The sequence below is a fragment of the Harpia harpyja genome, chromosome 20, assembly GCF_026419915.1.
Source record: "Harpia harpyja isolate bHarHar1 chromosome 20, bHarHar1 primary haplotype, whole genome shotgun sequence".
NCBI lineage: Eukaryota > Metazoa > Chordata > Aves > Accipitriformes > Accipitridae > Harpia > Harpia harpyja.
The window spans coordinates 12,771,037-12,786,781 of NC_068959.1; the positions used below are offsets into that span (position 1 = coordinate 12,771,037).

The 15,745-nt window shown below is 59.9% G+C and overlaps 1 protein-coding gene across 2 annotated transcripts; it reads left to right on the forward strand.

The window, feature by feature from the left end:
• Positions 1 to 279: 279 nt before the first annotated feature.
• On the forward strand, positions 280 to 15,745 carry ARHGEF37 (Rho guanine nucleotide exchange factor 37). Of its 2 annotated transcripts, none has more exons than XM_052771973.1 (13): positions 280 to 551; positions 4,527 to 4,744; positions 5,162 to 5,285; positions 5,701 to 5,848; positions 6,767 to 6,966; positions 7,506 to 7,636; positions 8,176 to 8,280; positions 10,359 to 10,469; positions 11,699 to 12,028; positions 12,986 to 13,114; positions 13,473 to 13,668; positions 14,107 to 14,279; positions 14,679 to 15,745. In XM_052771973.1, exons 2-13 carry the CDS (start codon positions 4,541 to 4,543, stop codon positions 14,886 to 14,888), a joined length of 2,061 nt encoding a protein of 686 aa, XP_052627933.1. In that variant the 5' UTR covers positions 280 to 551; positions 4,527 to 4,540; the 3' UTR covers positions 14,889 to 15,745. The 2 variants fall into 2 exon arrangements, with proteins under 2 accessions (XP_052627933.1, XP_052627932.1); XM_052771972.1 differs by lacking the exon at positions 280 to 551 and adding an exon at positions 2,115 to 2,354.

Here is a 15,745-nt window from a genome sequence, read left to right on the forward strand (position 1 = left end):
GAAACGGCTTGCACCGGGGGGAAGAAGGCGTCAGCCACTCCCGCAGGGCTCGGCAGCGAGGCCATCCTGCAAAGAACTCGCCAGAGCCAGGTTACCCAGTGTCTGAAAAACCGGACTGGAATGGGAAATATGCCTGAGGCAACGCCCATGGTGTGAGCCGGCCGGGGCGGAGTGGGTGGCCAGGGATGCTGCCCTGCTGTGCTGTCCCCAGTGAGGCGAGGACACTGTCCGAGGCGGGAGCGCTGCCCTGCAGGACTCCCTCGTCAGCCACAGGAGCGTGGTTCCTACCCTGGCGTGATCAGCCGCAAGATGCTGTTGGGAGCAAAGTGGCAGTGACGTGCCTCGAGGGGTGATGGCTTTGCTGGACGCAGCAGTAAGAGCGCCTGCTCAAGGATGGAGCTGGGGAACTCCTGACATTGCTGCGATGCCAGCCTGAAGGCCGCCCGGCCAGGTGTTTTGCTGTTTCAGAAAGCGCCTGGGTGAGGACTGAATCCCTGCTGCCACCTGCAAGGGAGGAAGGACAACATCTGTGTCCCCAAGGCCACAGCCAGGTAAAGCTCTTGCTACCCAGCCATGTGCGGATCTCTCCCGTGGCCACATGTCTCTCCCTAAGCCCATACAGCATGGGCCAGCCTGGGAACCATTCTTGTGGGGTGGCTTTACCCCAGCCACCCACCCAGCCAGGGGTCATCACTGTGCGTTGGCTTCTCCCCCAAAGACCTGCCTGGCTGTTAATGCTTCTGCCTCTTCCCATCATTGGCTCTTCCTGCCATGTTGCTGCCCAGCTTATCCATCTGCAACCGCTCCTGTGTGCTGCAGCATCCCTCCAGCGCAGGGACAAGGGAGGCTGGTTTCATGTTCTTGACTCGGGGACCCCGGCACAGCCCCATGAGCTGCACCCAGGCTCTCCGCAGGCAGGATGGGATGCAGGCAGGGAAGGCAGCAGGGCAGGCGGGCCTTCCTGGCACCAGCAGCACTGGGTGGGAGCCAGTGGGGCAGATGTGTGTGGGCCCCCATGCTGCTCTGTCCAGCCCACATCAGCCCCCACACCTCAGCTAGGGGGGGCTGGCTTGCACCCTCAGAAATGGACCCAGAGGAAGGGCTGCGCCGGAGAGCTCGTCCTGACCTGTGGGGTGGTTTGGCTCTAGACACAGACATTGCCTGTGACCTGCGTGAGTCACTGAAAGACTGAGTCCTTTTTGCTGTGACACTTTTTGGACACTGTGGGTCAACCTGAAAAAACACAGGTGCCACTGTCCCCTCCCTGTGGCCAGGCCGAGGCCGAGCTCCCAGCTGCGGGAGCTGGCTGCAGATCAGCCTCTCTCCTCTCAATAGCTTGTTTTTAAGGATGCAAACACCTCATGAGCAAGAAAACAACTTCACACCAAAGAGCAACTAACTAGCTCCCAATGGCCCAATCTGTGCAACTGCTTCCTCAGTTACATATTTTTGCTTCTGTTGCTCCGAACCCCCTTCTGCGGCTGAGCAGCTGGGAAGCGATGGCAGAGCAGAGGGGCCTGTGGCCGGGACGCGCCTGCCTGCGGGATAACGCGGGGGAAACCTGTGCATTCATGGATGGGCTGTGGGAGCACCGGCGCACCACCGGCCTCCCCGGGCTCGTGCTGAGGCGGCCACACACCGGAACCACAGCAAGGCCATAAAAAAGACACAGCGGACTTGTCCCTGTTTATTTAGGGCAGGAGCGAGCCGGTGCGTGCCCTGCCCTCCAGCCAGAGCTGCTGCCCGGCCGCAGGCCACCAGGCCGCCGGGGGCCGCGCTGCCCCACGGTTTGAGGATGGACAAGGGGGAAAAGGGGGGGGGGGGGCGGGGGCTGGCGCTGCGATGCCAGGGGCTAACACAGACCCAGGTACGGCGCTCGGGGGACCACCTGCTTTTGCAGCTGAGAGCCCCCCCCCCCCCCCCGCCCCCGCAGCGACTGCCCCGGCTCGCTTTCCCGAGCTCCCCGTCGTCGTCCCCCCGGCCGGGTCCGGCTGCCGGCGGAGGCGGTGAGCCCCCGCTGCCAGCCCGGCTGGCCGGCTGCCAGCCCCCCCCCCCGCCGCTGCCGCCGGGCTTGCGCAGGGAGCGCGTCGCCGCTCATCTGACCGGCGCTGCCGGCCTGCCCGCGCCCGGTGGGGGCGGCGGGGGCCGAGCTCAGCGGCGGCAAGGAGCCCGGGTGCCGTCACCCGGTACCGTGGGCTCGGCTCCGTGCCGTGGGCTCGGCCCGTCCTGCCCACGCTCGGCCGTGCCGCCCCGGCTGCGGCGCCAGCGGGTTTATCATTAACTTGCCGCAGGCAGCGGGAGAGCGGCCGCAGCCGGGCACGGCTCCCCGGCGCCGGCCCCTGCCTCCGCCGCAGGTAAGAGCCGGGGCCGGGGCGGCGGGGTTTCGGGGCGCGGAGGCGACGCCGGGGCCCGAGCAGCGTGGGGAGCCGGGGGGGGGGGGTGGCACGGCCGTGCCGGAGCCTGTCCCTCGGGGCGCAGGGTGGGAGCTGTGGGCCCGGAGCCGGCAGCCCCCCCCCGCCCCGGCTTGCCGCGGCATCCCCTGCGTGCGGGTCTCGGTGCTGGCTGGGGACGCTGCCCGCGCCCCGCGTTACAGACAGGGACGCTGGGAGCCACCGAGGCGGCAGTGACATGTCGATGGCAGGCAGCTGCCTGGGAGGAGAGCTGGGGGAATGAAACCTGCTCCTGCTCTCTCCGCCTGGTCCAATGCCGCCCAGAAATGATTCCTTTTAGTTTTGCACAATTCCCTCGTTCCTCTGGTGTTTTGGGCGGGGGGGGGGGGGAAGAGGTTTCCCCAGCTGGAGGGCAACCCCCCAAAGCAGCTGTGTGCTCTGGGGGATGCTGGCGCAGGGAGCAGTGACACCCCACTGCCCGCATGCCCCCAAGCTGCAGGGGATCTCTCCAGGGCTCAGGGGGGGTCTCAGATCACGGCTTTCCGCCTGCCTCCACTGCAGCCCTTCCTCTGAGCAAGGATTTTGCTGTCACCCCCAGGCAGAGGATGCTGGGCTTGTCCAACAGTCCTTGATGGGCATCCTTCTCGGAAGCACCCAAAGGGAAGCAGGAAAGTGTCTCCTACTCCCCATGTCCCATAGCAGACAGTGCCATGCCACAGGCGTGGGCAGCAGCCAAATCCGCAGAGGGCAGGGATGACAGCTGACAGGGTCACGTGCCCCTGTAAGGCAGGCAGAGGTCTCATACCTTCTCACACGGCGTTTGCTTGCTGTGCCAAGCCCAGCTCTTCTCCAGCGCAGCAGTGGGCATGTGCCAGGAGAGGACATTCACCCTGCCCGGTGCTCACAACTGCATCACCCGCTTGTTAACTGGACCCTTCCCCAGAAGAGGCTCGGGCTGTCCTGCCAGCCCCTCTCCCTGCTCCCGCTGCAGGCACCTGGGGCTGCAGCCTGCGAAGCGAGCACCTGGCATGTCGCAGTCTGGCTAATGGTTGGGTGTGGATGTTGGCACTGGCTGGGCAGGCAATGGAGGGCAGAGGCAGAGCCTCCCTCTCTGTGCCACTGCTTGTGCCGTCTCGCTTTTATCCTGCCAAGCCATCTCTACCCTGCCTTCGCTCTTCACCTCCTCTGCAGCCTCCACAGGCAGGTGGCCTGGCAGCATCCCTCCCTGCTCCCAGCTGGGGTCTGGGTCCAGCTGAGCTGTGCGCTGGGCTGGTGTGGGCTGTGCCGTGTCTCTCTCTCTCAAGGCCTCCTGCCTGGGACTGAGCACTATCTGTGATGCTTTGGGAGCTGCTCCATCCTCCTCGTTATCAGAGCAGAGGATGTTCTCTGAGAAGGAAATGGCATGAATCAGCTCCGATTTTTCAAGCTCTCCACAGGCAGAGAGGAGAGGGGAGCGGGCTGTGCTGGGCAGGGCACGGGCATTGTGCAATGGGGGCTGCCAGCGTCTCTGGCAGAGGCGCCCGCAGCTTCGCCCACTTCTCCCCCCATCCCCGTCACTTCTAAGCCAGTTCTCCGTGTCACAGAAACATCTTTTGTTCAAGCACTGCGAAAACACTCTTTGTACTTTGAATAGGACTCTTGAACACAAGGCAATGTGCCAGGCACCAACAGCCAAGGCAGGGAGGGAACAGCTAGCCTCAGCAGCGAGGAGCAGGGGCAGAGGTGGCAAACCCCGCTCTGCCCTCGGGGACCAGCCCCTGCGCAGTCCCAGTGCTGGGTGAGTGCTGCCAGGCCCCTGCCTGCAGCTGGGGCTGCCCTTGCCTGCACCCTGGCCCTGCACGTGGTCGTTGGAGTTTGGGCACGTGTGTGGCAAGTCCTCGCCTGCCACATGTGGGTGCCTGCCCTCCACAGCCAGCCTGCTCCTGGCTTGCAGTGCTTTATGGTTTTATGGTTTTGGAGCGTCATCCACACCTTGCTTGTAAATGCAGGTGGCTTGAGTATCCCCGGGGATGTGCTGTGGGGTGTCCACAGCACAGGGGAGGGAGCACGGGCACTGAGCTGGGTTAGGCACTGGAGCACCAGTCCCGGGGCTGCCCTTGCCACAGCCTGTCCCTAACCCCCTGCCACCCCCTGCAGACTGCGCCGCCAAGATGGCGAGCGCCCGTGGGGCAGACCCCGATGCCGAGGACGCAGCTGAAACTGAAGAGGCCACCTACGAGGAGGTGAAGCCCTGCAACAGGATGGAGCTGAGCCAGCAGCTGGCCGTGGAGGAGCTCATCACCACCGAGGCCAGCTATGTCCACAACATCCAGCTCTGCGTGTCGGACATCCGGGCACACCTCCAGAAGAAGCAGGTGAGATGGGGTACGTCTCCCCACCCAGGGGCTGGGGGCTGTGGGGTGAATCTGTCAAGAGCTGTGAGATGCCCAGATCATTCCAGGGAGGTCACACGTGCTCACCTTCCACCTTCCTGGGCACCCCTGATCAGCCAGGGTCTTGAATTGGATGGACATTGGGTCTGACCCAGCTGTCCTACGGCTTTAACCCTGCATCTGTAACATGAAAAGGCCTCATTGCCCAGCTCGGGAGCACAGCCAGGTCTCAGCATCTGCAGTGCCTCCTGAAACAGAGCACCACTCCAGCTTCTCAGGTGTCGCGTGGGGCAGCTGGAAGGACACGAGTGCTCAGGAGGACGTGAGTGCCTCCAGAACACGCGATCCACCTCTGTCTGTTGTATTCGGCTTACCCTGGGGCATCTTTGTTCCCTTCAGCTGCCTGATCTTGACCTGGAAGGACTTTTCTCTAACACGGATGACATCCTCCATGTCTCCAGACGGTTTCTGAAGGGTCTCGAGGCCACGGCCGCTCAGGAGCACGAGCAGCTGCTCTGCATCAGTAAGTGGTGCAGCACCGAGAGCTGACCCGCGCCCACCCCTGCCTTTGCTGGTGCTGGCAGTGCCGCTGCCCAGCACTGTGCCTGGGTGCAGCCCCCAGCCCACCCACCCTGACACCTCCTGCACCTCCCTCGGCTCTGGGAAGCGCTGCTGCCTGCGCACCACCATCCACGGGCAGCCACCCACGCTCACCCCACAGGAGCAAGGCAGACCTGCCCAGTCTGCAAAAAGTGAGGTGGGGGGCAGCATTAGGCCCAGCTTAGCAGAGGTGCCTGGGGTGCAGGGCACTGCCCCAGCACGTTTGGCTGGCACTGCTCTGCTGGCTTCACCCTTCAGGCAGGCTGGGGAGAAACCTCCGCCTTTCTCTGAGGCAACAGGAAAGGACCATCCTTTCCAGCCTCACTCTCCTTCTCCAGGCGCCCTGTTCCAGGAGTTCAAGGAGGAGATGGAAACCGTCTACAAGATCTACTGTGCCAGCTATGAGCATGCCCTCCTGCTGGTGGAGAGCTACCGCAAGGACCCCAGGCTGCAGGAGGAGATCTTGGAGACCCTGAATGCAACAGTGTAGGTACCTGCTGCTGAGGCAACCACCTTCCTCTCCCTGTTTTACCTACTGTCCTGGCCCTTCTCCTCTCTGGACAATCTGCCTGCACAGGTATGTGCCACCAGGCTGAGTGTAATATCACAGCCATCAGCTTTGTGGCATTGCCTGGTGTAGTCCCTGGCAGACTGTCCTGCATCCTTGGGGCCACTTGCCCCAAGAGCACTACAGGTTGGTGGTCTTTTATGGTGGACCCCAAAACAAGGGATGGGGTGGCACCCGCAGCTCCTGCCTGCTCCACAGCCTGAGAGGCTGTGCCCACAGAGAGCACATGATCCCCAGCTTGACTACAGAGATGGGCTGGCCCTGGGAGACCTGCCAAACCCCTCCTGAACTATCGAGGGGGTCACAAACACTGTTGGAGCCAGGACAAGCATGAGTGGCAGTGGAGGAGCTGCTGGGATTTGCTGCTCTCTGTTTCAGGACACAGGCTATGTGACTCCCAAATGAGCGATGCCTTGTGCGCGGGTAGAAGGGGAGTCCTGCCTGCAGCCTGCCTGCACTTTGCCCACACCCTCCCTCCCCATTGTCCCAGAGCAAGCGCCGATCCCGTGCCTCCTAGCTAGACAAGCACAGCACTGTTCAGGGAGGCAGGGTGCCCGCTCGGGGCTGGCACTGCCTTCAGGGCTGGTGGGGACAGCGTCCCCCTGCCAGCGCTCCTGGGGGGGGTGGCCCCGCAGCTGGCGGGGAGCAGGGATTCACAGCCAGAACTGCCCCCAGCTGCTGGGCACAGCTTGCCTGCAGGTCCAAGGCAGCAAATCTCCCCTGCAGCTGGACAGGCGCTGCTTTCTCTCCAAAATGTTTGCAGAGAAGCTGGGAGGAGCAGCAAGGCAGGAAGGCAGATCTCCATGCCGACCTCAAGCAATTCCCCTCTCCATCAGGCCTCACACGGGTGCATCAGACCTCAGCTTCTTCCTGGTCATGCCTGTGCAGAGGGTCACCAAATACCCGCTGCTGCTGGGGAAGATCCTGGAGAACACCCCCACCAGTGCCAGCGCCTACCCGGCCCTGCAGGCAGCCGTCCGTGCCATGACCCAGGTCAACGCCAACATCAACGAGTACAAACGGCGCAGAGAAGTAGGTGAGCGGGCAGGGGGCACGGCGTCTGGGAAGCCCCAGCCCAACCCCAGTTGTCTTCCCTTGGTGTTGTGCTAATTCCTACTTAAGTCAGTTCAAAGCTTTCCTGCCCTGCACCCATCCTGCCCGGTGGAGCCGCAGAGTCGTGCGGGCAGCTCCTGGCACCGCTCTGGTCCTACAAATGCCACTCTGGGCAAGACCTGAAGGCTGCAGGAGAAGGGTGGCATGGGGGGGCTGAGCACAAAACCGGTCTGCCTGCATTCCTGGAGCTGGGGAACGAGAGGAACAGTCCTGCCCTTGGGATAGGAGAAATCAGGCTCCCCACAAACAGGAGCTTGCTCTTCTTTTTGGTTTTCGTAGTACTTTCCCCCAGGCTGCCCTTCTTTGATGTGGGTTGTGCTTATCCTGTTAATCACGACTTGTCAGCTCCGGGCCTCAGTGCTGCTCAACCACATTGCCTGCTCAGGCTGCTGAGGATGCTGCCCTGAAGTTTCCTCTTCTGATCTTTTTTCCTCCCACCTCGTGTGCCCCCACCTGAGGCAGCAACCAAATACAACAAGGCCGAGCACCTGACGCTGCGGGACCGCTTCGCACGCCTCAACACGCACTCCATCGCCAAGAAGACCACACGGCTGAGCCGGCTCTTCATGCATGAGGCCGGCATCGTGGCCAAGGTGGGCGGCCCTCACCCCACCGCCTGTGGACCCACTGCCTCTCCCTGGGTCATTTCTGGGCCTTCCCGAGCGGAGCCGAGGTGGCCAATGCTGACACCCAGTGGCCCATGCTGTCACATGAGCCACAGTCTCATTTTCGAGCAGCCTAAGGGTGGCTCCTGGTCCCCAATCCCAAGGACCAGCAGGGTAGGAGAGACGCAGGTACACACCTTGCTCCCTGCATCAGAGCGCTGCAGGGAAGTGCTTTGGCCCCCAAAGGACCCACAGGATCCTCAGGCACCCCAGCAAAAGGAAAGACACCCTGGTGTTCCCCAGCACCGCAACCACACCAAAAGCCGTGCGTCTGCATGCATCCCAAGCACCCTAGGTCTTGGCCCTTTTCAGATTCCTGGAGCCTCTCAGGGTCTCCCCTGCCTGTCCCCAGCACTGTGAGCTTCAGGCAGTTGCCTGGCTGCTTTGTACGTTAGCACGCAGTGAGGAGCATCAGCCCTGCCCGAGGCATTGCCCGTGCTGGGGATAAGTTGCCCCTTGCCTTGCAGATGGAGGACAGGGAGTATGACGACCTGGAGGAGAAGTTCCAGTGCGTGGTGTCCAGCGTGGCTGTACTGAAGGAGAATGTGGCATCCTACCTCGGACATTTAGAGGTAAAACCCTGATAACTTGCAGGGGGTGGGCCCCATCCAGGCCTCAGGACCTGTTTCTTGGGGTTGCAAAATACTTTCAAGCCCTATGGAAACCAGTGTCAGCTGGGGATGTTCAGTGACTTGCATCTCTCAGCTAAATACGTTGTGCTGCGGCCTTGCCCAGTGTCTAAGGATCGCTCAGGTCCAATAGAGCTTAAAACAAAGTCAAGGCTTCGTTGATCCAGTCTGAGCTGGTTGTCATTTGAGAATAATTGGTCCTTAAACTGATCATTATTTCAAGGCATTAAATAGCTGAGAAGGCTAAGTGTTGTTCAGCCTGGGAATTCTTGCATAACAGGTATATGGCAGAAGTGTCCCCAAGTCAGGGAAACAACGAACTTCCCTTCTGAGATGACCTGGCTGAGTAGCTGCTGTGATTTTCTCATGGAAATCCCTTGGGGCGTCTGAGGGAAATGAAAGTATGAGCAATGGCCAAACTTGAAATCCCCAGACACTATATAATCAGGAAAGTCTCAGGAAATGGCAGAGGGTTCAGAAAGCAGCAATTCAAGGGCTGGAGACACCTTGTCGTGAAAATATTGACAAGGGCTCCCCATATAGGATTGGGAAGGAGGAAAAGGGAACAGAAACACTCCCTGTAGCCCAAAGAGTAGGTAAAATAGGATTAGAAGAAAAAACATGAGGATGGCAATTTGTATGACAGTGAGATGTAGCATCAGCTAGGGGAACAGGGTGTGACCATTCCTTGGGACATCAAGGGCTTCTGGGGACCTGCCCGGCACTGCTCTTCAGTAAGCTGCATCTCTGTAAGCCAGCTTCTTGGCTTCAGCCAGGACATTAAGTGTCTGCAAATAGGCTGGGCAGCCTAGAGAATAAGCTGTGGTTAGGAGTCATGCTGGGGCTTGGATGCAGCTTCAGAGGAGCGGCTGGGGGGGGAAGGTGGGGCTGCATGCATGCCCCGTCTCTCTCCCTCCGAAAGCTTCTCAAAGACATCCTGAGGAGCCGATGAAGACATGTTCTCATAGGGCAGAGACAGCCTGGCCTCTGTGCTGGCTGGCAGTTCCCTCCTGTGCATCTGTCTGTACCAGTGCCTCCACCACAAGGAGAGGCAAATCTTGGTGCATACAAGATCATCACAGCCACTTCTGCTTGTGTAAGAGCCCCTGTAGGGCTGAGGAAAAGCACACAGGTCTCAGAGCTGCCGCCTTCTGCTCAAAGGGTCAATCCCTTTCCCCTTCTATATTTCTGTCTCTAGTCCCTCCTGTGGTAAGGAGGACTACAAAGAAAGAGTCTTGTAAACATGACCACAGGCAAAAAGACAGGATTTAGGACAGAGATCAGGGCACTCCAAAAGAGGCCCATGGCAGCCATGGTTGAGGAGAATCAAACAGAAACTGCTCCTGCTGCTCCAGGACTGACTGCAGGAGCAGCGCTCCAAGGGGCAGCAAAGCTAAGCCCAGGAGGAGCTGGAGGCCAGGCTTCCCTTGGCACCAGCAGCAGGCTGGGGCTCTGGGAGCTCAGTGCTCCCTTCCCTGGGTCTAGAGGTTGTGGGTCAAAATCTACCTCCAGGCAGGGAGGAGGCTGCTGCCCACAGAGTTAACATTAGAGCAAAGCCTCTCAAAGCAGAGGAGGGTGTCCACCCAAACCATCCCTAGCTGTTCCTTTCCCACCAGCCTCACTCTCCACACAGAGGCAGGGGGAAGATTTTGTACACAAATACAAGAAATTCCACAGAGCTACTGGATCACCAAGCCCAAGTGTCAAAGCACCAGGCAACATCAAGCTGGGGCAGACTGCCTGGGGCCACAGGGCGGCCTTGGCCATCTTGCTGGGGTAGGAGTGCTTTTGCAAGCCAGTGCATGACTCCTGCTCAAGGGGAGAGGTTTGTTAACACCTGCGTGAGCTCCCTGGCTTGCAGGCAAGAGTAGCCCAGAGCATCAGTCCCACTGGGCTGCTAGCACAGAGCACCCAGACTGGGACATTGGCACGTCTTTGGGAACACAGGGATTGGTTACAGATGGGTTAGCTCGTGTTGGGCAGCTTCTGCAGATCAGGTCTGATGGCTTTTTCCCTTTCAGGCGTTCCTGTTGCCCACCCCACACAAGTGTGAGCTGCAGATCAATGAGGGACCTGCCCAGCAGTACCAACGCTTTGCAGAATACCTCCATTGCACTGTTTTCCCAGAGTTTGTGAGTGCTCCTTCCCTGTATATCTCCTTCAGGGACACAGCCAAACATTGCCAGGTTGCAGCAGAGGCTGGCTCCAGGGCAGGGCAGCCAAGAGCTGAGGGGTCCCCAGAGCAGGCAGTGTCCTCACCGATAGACACAGTCTCCTGGGGCCTGAACACAAAGGGGCAGGGAACAGGGTCCATCAGCAGTCCCAGACACATGAATTGAAGAACCAACCCCAGGGTCCATCCAGGAAACAAAAGGAGACAGGGCCAGAGACATGGCTACAACACAGCTCTAAAGTCCATCCAGGACTGGAGACAAGCTGCAATGTCCATCTGAGGGGTCCATCCAGGAGCTGAGCTACCTACAGCAGAGGTCCAAGGTCCACCCAGGAGACAGAAACAGAAATCAGCTCACCCACAGCAATAGTCAAGCAGCAGTGGAAGGCCCTTAAATGGCCAGGGGTGTGGGTGGAGGCCCCAGGTGAGGCTGGTCTGGGCCATTAAAGACTATTTGTGCCTTCAGGGCCCCGACATGTTCATGGCCAGCCATGCAGGCAGGGCTGCAGCGGAGCAGAGGATGGTGGGAAACCAGGCGTACTGCTTATTTGACTCACACAAGGCATTTGCTGCCAAACCCCAGTCCAACCTACCCACAGCTTCTGGGCATCCGTACTCCCTTTGGGAGCCCAAGAGTCCCCCATCTGTCTCCTTCCGCTACCCCTGCTTGCTTCTCCAGGACTCCCTCTTAGGTGCTGACTGCCACCGTGAACGCAGTCAGGGAGGTTTTCCAAGCAGTGAAGAGTGTGGCAGGGCAGCCTGGCAACCCACACCTGGATGCCGGCATCCCCAAGGAGCACCAGCATGGGGAGGGAGGGTAGCTATGTGGGATAACCACACAGACCCTGGACTGAGGGCCTCCGTCAAAGCGGGACACTGTGACCTGCATGGGACAGTCACTGCAGCACCCCCGTTGGCCCATGGGACCTTGCACGTGAGGGTCCTACCTGACCATTTGCATGGAGCACAAGTTTTGAATCGTGGCATGCATGACTGCTCTCTACCAAGGGTTTGCTTTGGTTGGCGTCCTGTGTGCCTTCAGGGAAGGATGCCTCAGATGCTCCCCACTCTGCACAAGCCCTTCAACAGGTCCCCAAGCCTTTTCTCCTGTGTAAGACAGTGCCCCATGCAGACAGCTGGGCCTGTCTGGGGGGCTCACATGGAGATTTGGGTTCTCTCGCCCCTCAGAAGCGACGGCTAGACAGGCTGGTCTGCCAGCCCCTCTGCAGCCTCTCAGACATGCTGGTGGGGCCACAACAGCTGGTCAAGAAGCGCCTGGACAAGCTGCTGGACTATGAGGAGATCCAGGAGCGGAAGAGCGAGATGGGCAGCGTGACGTACGACGAGGAGGCAGCCATGAACACCTACCTCGCCATCAACGCCCTGCTCGTGGCTGAGCTCCCGCAGTTCAACCAGGTGGCTCTGCAGCTCCTGGGGGAGATACTGTGCTCCTTCAGTGCCCTGCAACAGGACTTGGCTGCCCAGGTCCTGCAGCAGGCACAAAAGGAGCTAGAGCAGGTGAGAGTGACCCCTTGGCCTGTGTGCCCAAACCAGCACACATGCTGAGCCAGACCTGCCTTCTTCAGGCTTGGAACATCACTTGGATGTCAGGGCACTGAAGGTTTGCTGTAGCCCAAGCCTGCCCTTGCAGACACACAGCTCCCTGTCTAGCATTTGTAAGGGATCTCCCCTTAGGCTGGGGAAAGCCAAATTGTCTCTTCTTCAGTGCCAGGAACTGGCCTGCTCTCTCTCTGAGGACACCACTGGTAATCTATTGATGTGCTACCTGAGAGATCAGTGTTAACTCTGAGCTCCTGAGAGCTCTGTGCTGGGAAGGCAAGGAGGAGAAGGACTGCTCCTGGCCTGAGGAAGGAGCATCCCTAGACCCTCCATCCCCTGGGAGATATGTCCCAGGACTCCTCACTGCATGGCACTCACTGAGCTTGACATTTGCAAACGTGGTGGGTCAGGCCAGTCCAGAGCCCTGGGGTAAAGCACGGCCCTGGCCTGACCCATGACCAAGATGAGAACAAGATGCAGCCACGTGGAAGTATCCCGTCAGGCACTGCTTGTACGTACCTAGTCATGAGGGTGGATTCCCCTTGCTCAGTCTGGGATGCTTACGCTGCAGACATCTACCCCAGAGCTACATCCACCTGTCTCCCTTTTTAGTTGGGTGGAAAGGACTCTGGGCTTGGGGCAGGACAGCAGGACCCGGGGATTGTTGTGGTGGGCTGGGTACAGCCCAAGAGCCCTGCACGTGAGTGCCCTGCCCAGGGTAGGTGGCTCGAAGCCAGAGAGCAGCAGCTCTCCTTGCCAAAGGGAACCACATCCTAGGTGCAAGATGCATCTTTAGTGGCCAGGTCTGTTCTCTTGCTTTCTCACCTCTTTTCTAACTGATCCTTTTCTTTTGACCCTACCCACAATTCTTCCCCTCCCCAGGGCCCTGTCTGATCTCAGGGTCTGTCTTCACAGATGCCCCATGGCCGCATGCCTCTGCCCAGTTTCTGGAAGATGGTGGAAGATACCTTGCAGCAGTCTGGTGCTCAGCTCCGTACCTTCTGCCAGACATTTGAGACTGTCACACCGAGCCCTGTTACACAGGTAGGAGCTGGGAAGGGGGTGTCTCAGGCCAGCTGGACTGTGGCTTCGCAGTGCAGAACATCTCCTTGGGGTGGAGGCTGGCTCAGAAAGTGGCACGGGGGGGTTGCCACAGCCACAGTATTTCCCCCAAGCCCCCAACAGCAGCTGGCTGGGAATAACCAGGGATGAAACAGTCTTAGCTCTTCTGGTTCTAGACACTCATCTCCAAACCATGAGGTAGAGCAGATAGTGTGAAGGAGTTTCTCCTCTAACCTCTCACTGGGATGTGATCCTGCAGAAAGGAGAGTACATGTACATGGAGGGCCTCAATCTCCTGCCTGTCTCATCAAGTGCCCCTGTGTCTCTTGCTCCCCACCAGCCTCTGAACCCTGCTGAGGAACGGAAGGTCCTTTCCCTTGTGAGCAAGCACGGCCCAGACAAACTTTACCAAGTGACAAGCAACATCAGTGGCAGCAAAGACTTGGACCTGACCTTGCAAAGGGGACAGATTGTAGCTCTGCTGCAAAGTGTGGACACTAAGGGGAACACGAGCAGATGGCTGGTGGATGCTGGAGGTACTGTGAGCGCTACAGGGAGCCTCTCCCCGCCTCGGCACCAGGGTCAGAAACCAAACCCGAACCACTTCCTCATCTTGGATGAAACAGTGGGCCATTGCCTCCCGAGTCCTCCCTTCCAGGGTTTGCTCAGCCCAAACCCACCTCTGCTTTGCCAGCTGCACCCATAGCCATTAGCTGTAAAGTTCAGGTTTCGCTATGAGGGAGCACTCGTGGCTCATCATGGCTGGGAAAGGAGAATCCCGTGCACACAGAAACCACTTGAAACCCCTTTTTGTTGGGTTTTGCTGCTGGATATCCCCTAGTGACGGACTGCTTTGAACAGGGCTGCTGTGCCATGCCAGGCAACAGCCAAGTTGTCATTCCTCTCTCCTCCAACCAATCCTACATGTGCCAGGCAGCGGGGCCCCATGACCTGTGTGTGTGCATGTCCTCCAGGTCCCCGAGGGTTTGTGCCTGCTGGAAAACTCCAGCCCTATTGTCCAGTACAAAGCCAGCAGCCTGGGATGCAGATGCCAGCCCTGGAGAGCAGCACAGAGGGAAGGCGACATTCATATGCAGCACCTGAAGCTCCCAGGCCCCAGGTGGCCACCTTCACCCCAGCTTTCCAGGTGAGAGTGGGGGACACCCCCCAGGGCCATTCCTAGCAACCCCACCAGCTCCATGCTAGTCCCTGCGTGTGCAGCATGTGGGTGGGAAGGTGGACCTGCTTTTCCAGCACACACGTGGTCATATATGTGCAGCCATGTGCCTAGCAGGGGAGTGTCACAGCCCGTGGCCGAGTACCCCGTGAGGTTGGTGTCTGCCTTGCTGGAACCAGGGGTGGACCAAGCAAGAGACCTGTGCTCGCTGGGGTCCCCAGTGTCCCTCCATCACTGGCAGTACTGCGCTGCCCTCTTGGAAACAACCTCCATGTCCCTTCTAGGTCCTGCCCTGCCAGGTATGTCCTTTCCCCCTTTGACTCTTGCATCCAGCAAGGGCTTCCTCCCTCCTTCCCCTGCCTTTCACAGGTGGTTGCCGGCTTCTCCTTCGCAGCCAGGAGTCCGCAGGAGGTGAGCCTCCAGGCAGGGCAGCCCGTGGTGGTGCTGGAGCCGCACGACAAGAAGGGGAGCAAGGAGTGGAGCCTGGTGGATGTGAACGGCCGGAGGGGCTATGTGCCCTCCAGCTACCTGGTGACAGTCCCTCTGCAGAAGCCCATGGGCTGGAGCTTGCCTGTGTGAGCCCGGCCAGCCCGGCACCCAAGGGCACAGGCTTCATTGGATGAGAGCCGTCCGCTTGGCACCCGAGGGCTCGTCACGGGTGATGCTGGAGGGGGGCGGCTGTGGTGGCCCCAGGCTGGGAAGGTGGTGGGAAGCAGGTGGCAGAATACGGCCCGGGGGATGTGGGTGCAAGCGACGGCAGTCAGGAGGCACGTTTTGATGGGTAGGCGTGAGGGTGCCATGTCCCATCCGTGTTTGCACAAAGGAGAGGCATATGAGGGAGTGAGGGCAGGTGGCTGCAGTTTTCCAGGGATTTGCTGAAATCCATATCAGTGACAAAAGTGTCCCTAGGGGTGACGAGACAGCTTTGTCCCCAGTTAGATCAGGACCAAGCTGCAAAGAGTGCAGTGCTGCAGAGGGGGTCTTCAGCCTGGCACGGAGCATCTGGGGCTCTTGGGAAGAGGGTCTCAGGGGAGTCGCTGGTTTGAGTGCAGAGGCCGATGCGGAGGAGCCCCAGAGGCACGGCTCCTCACCGGGGTGTCACACCTGCCTGGGTGCCCACCCTGATGTGCCATTGTGGTCCCTTCGGCAGCACAGCCTTCGCGTCCTGCTAAAGGGCACGGCAACCTCAGCGTGCGCCCGGCCGCACCGTCCGCGATGGATGGGTGCCGGGCTGAGTGCTGTGTGTCCTCCCCAGCCCTCCTGGCCACCGAGCATCACTCCCGGCCTCAGTTTCCCCCCCCGCCGCCCCGCAGCGGGGCTGATGCCGCTGACCCATTTGAGAGGCGCTTTGAGCTCTGGTGACGAGGAGCGCTCTGTACACCACCGATGCTATTTCGTGTGACTGATAGGCTGACATTATAATGTATTACACCGTC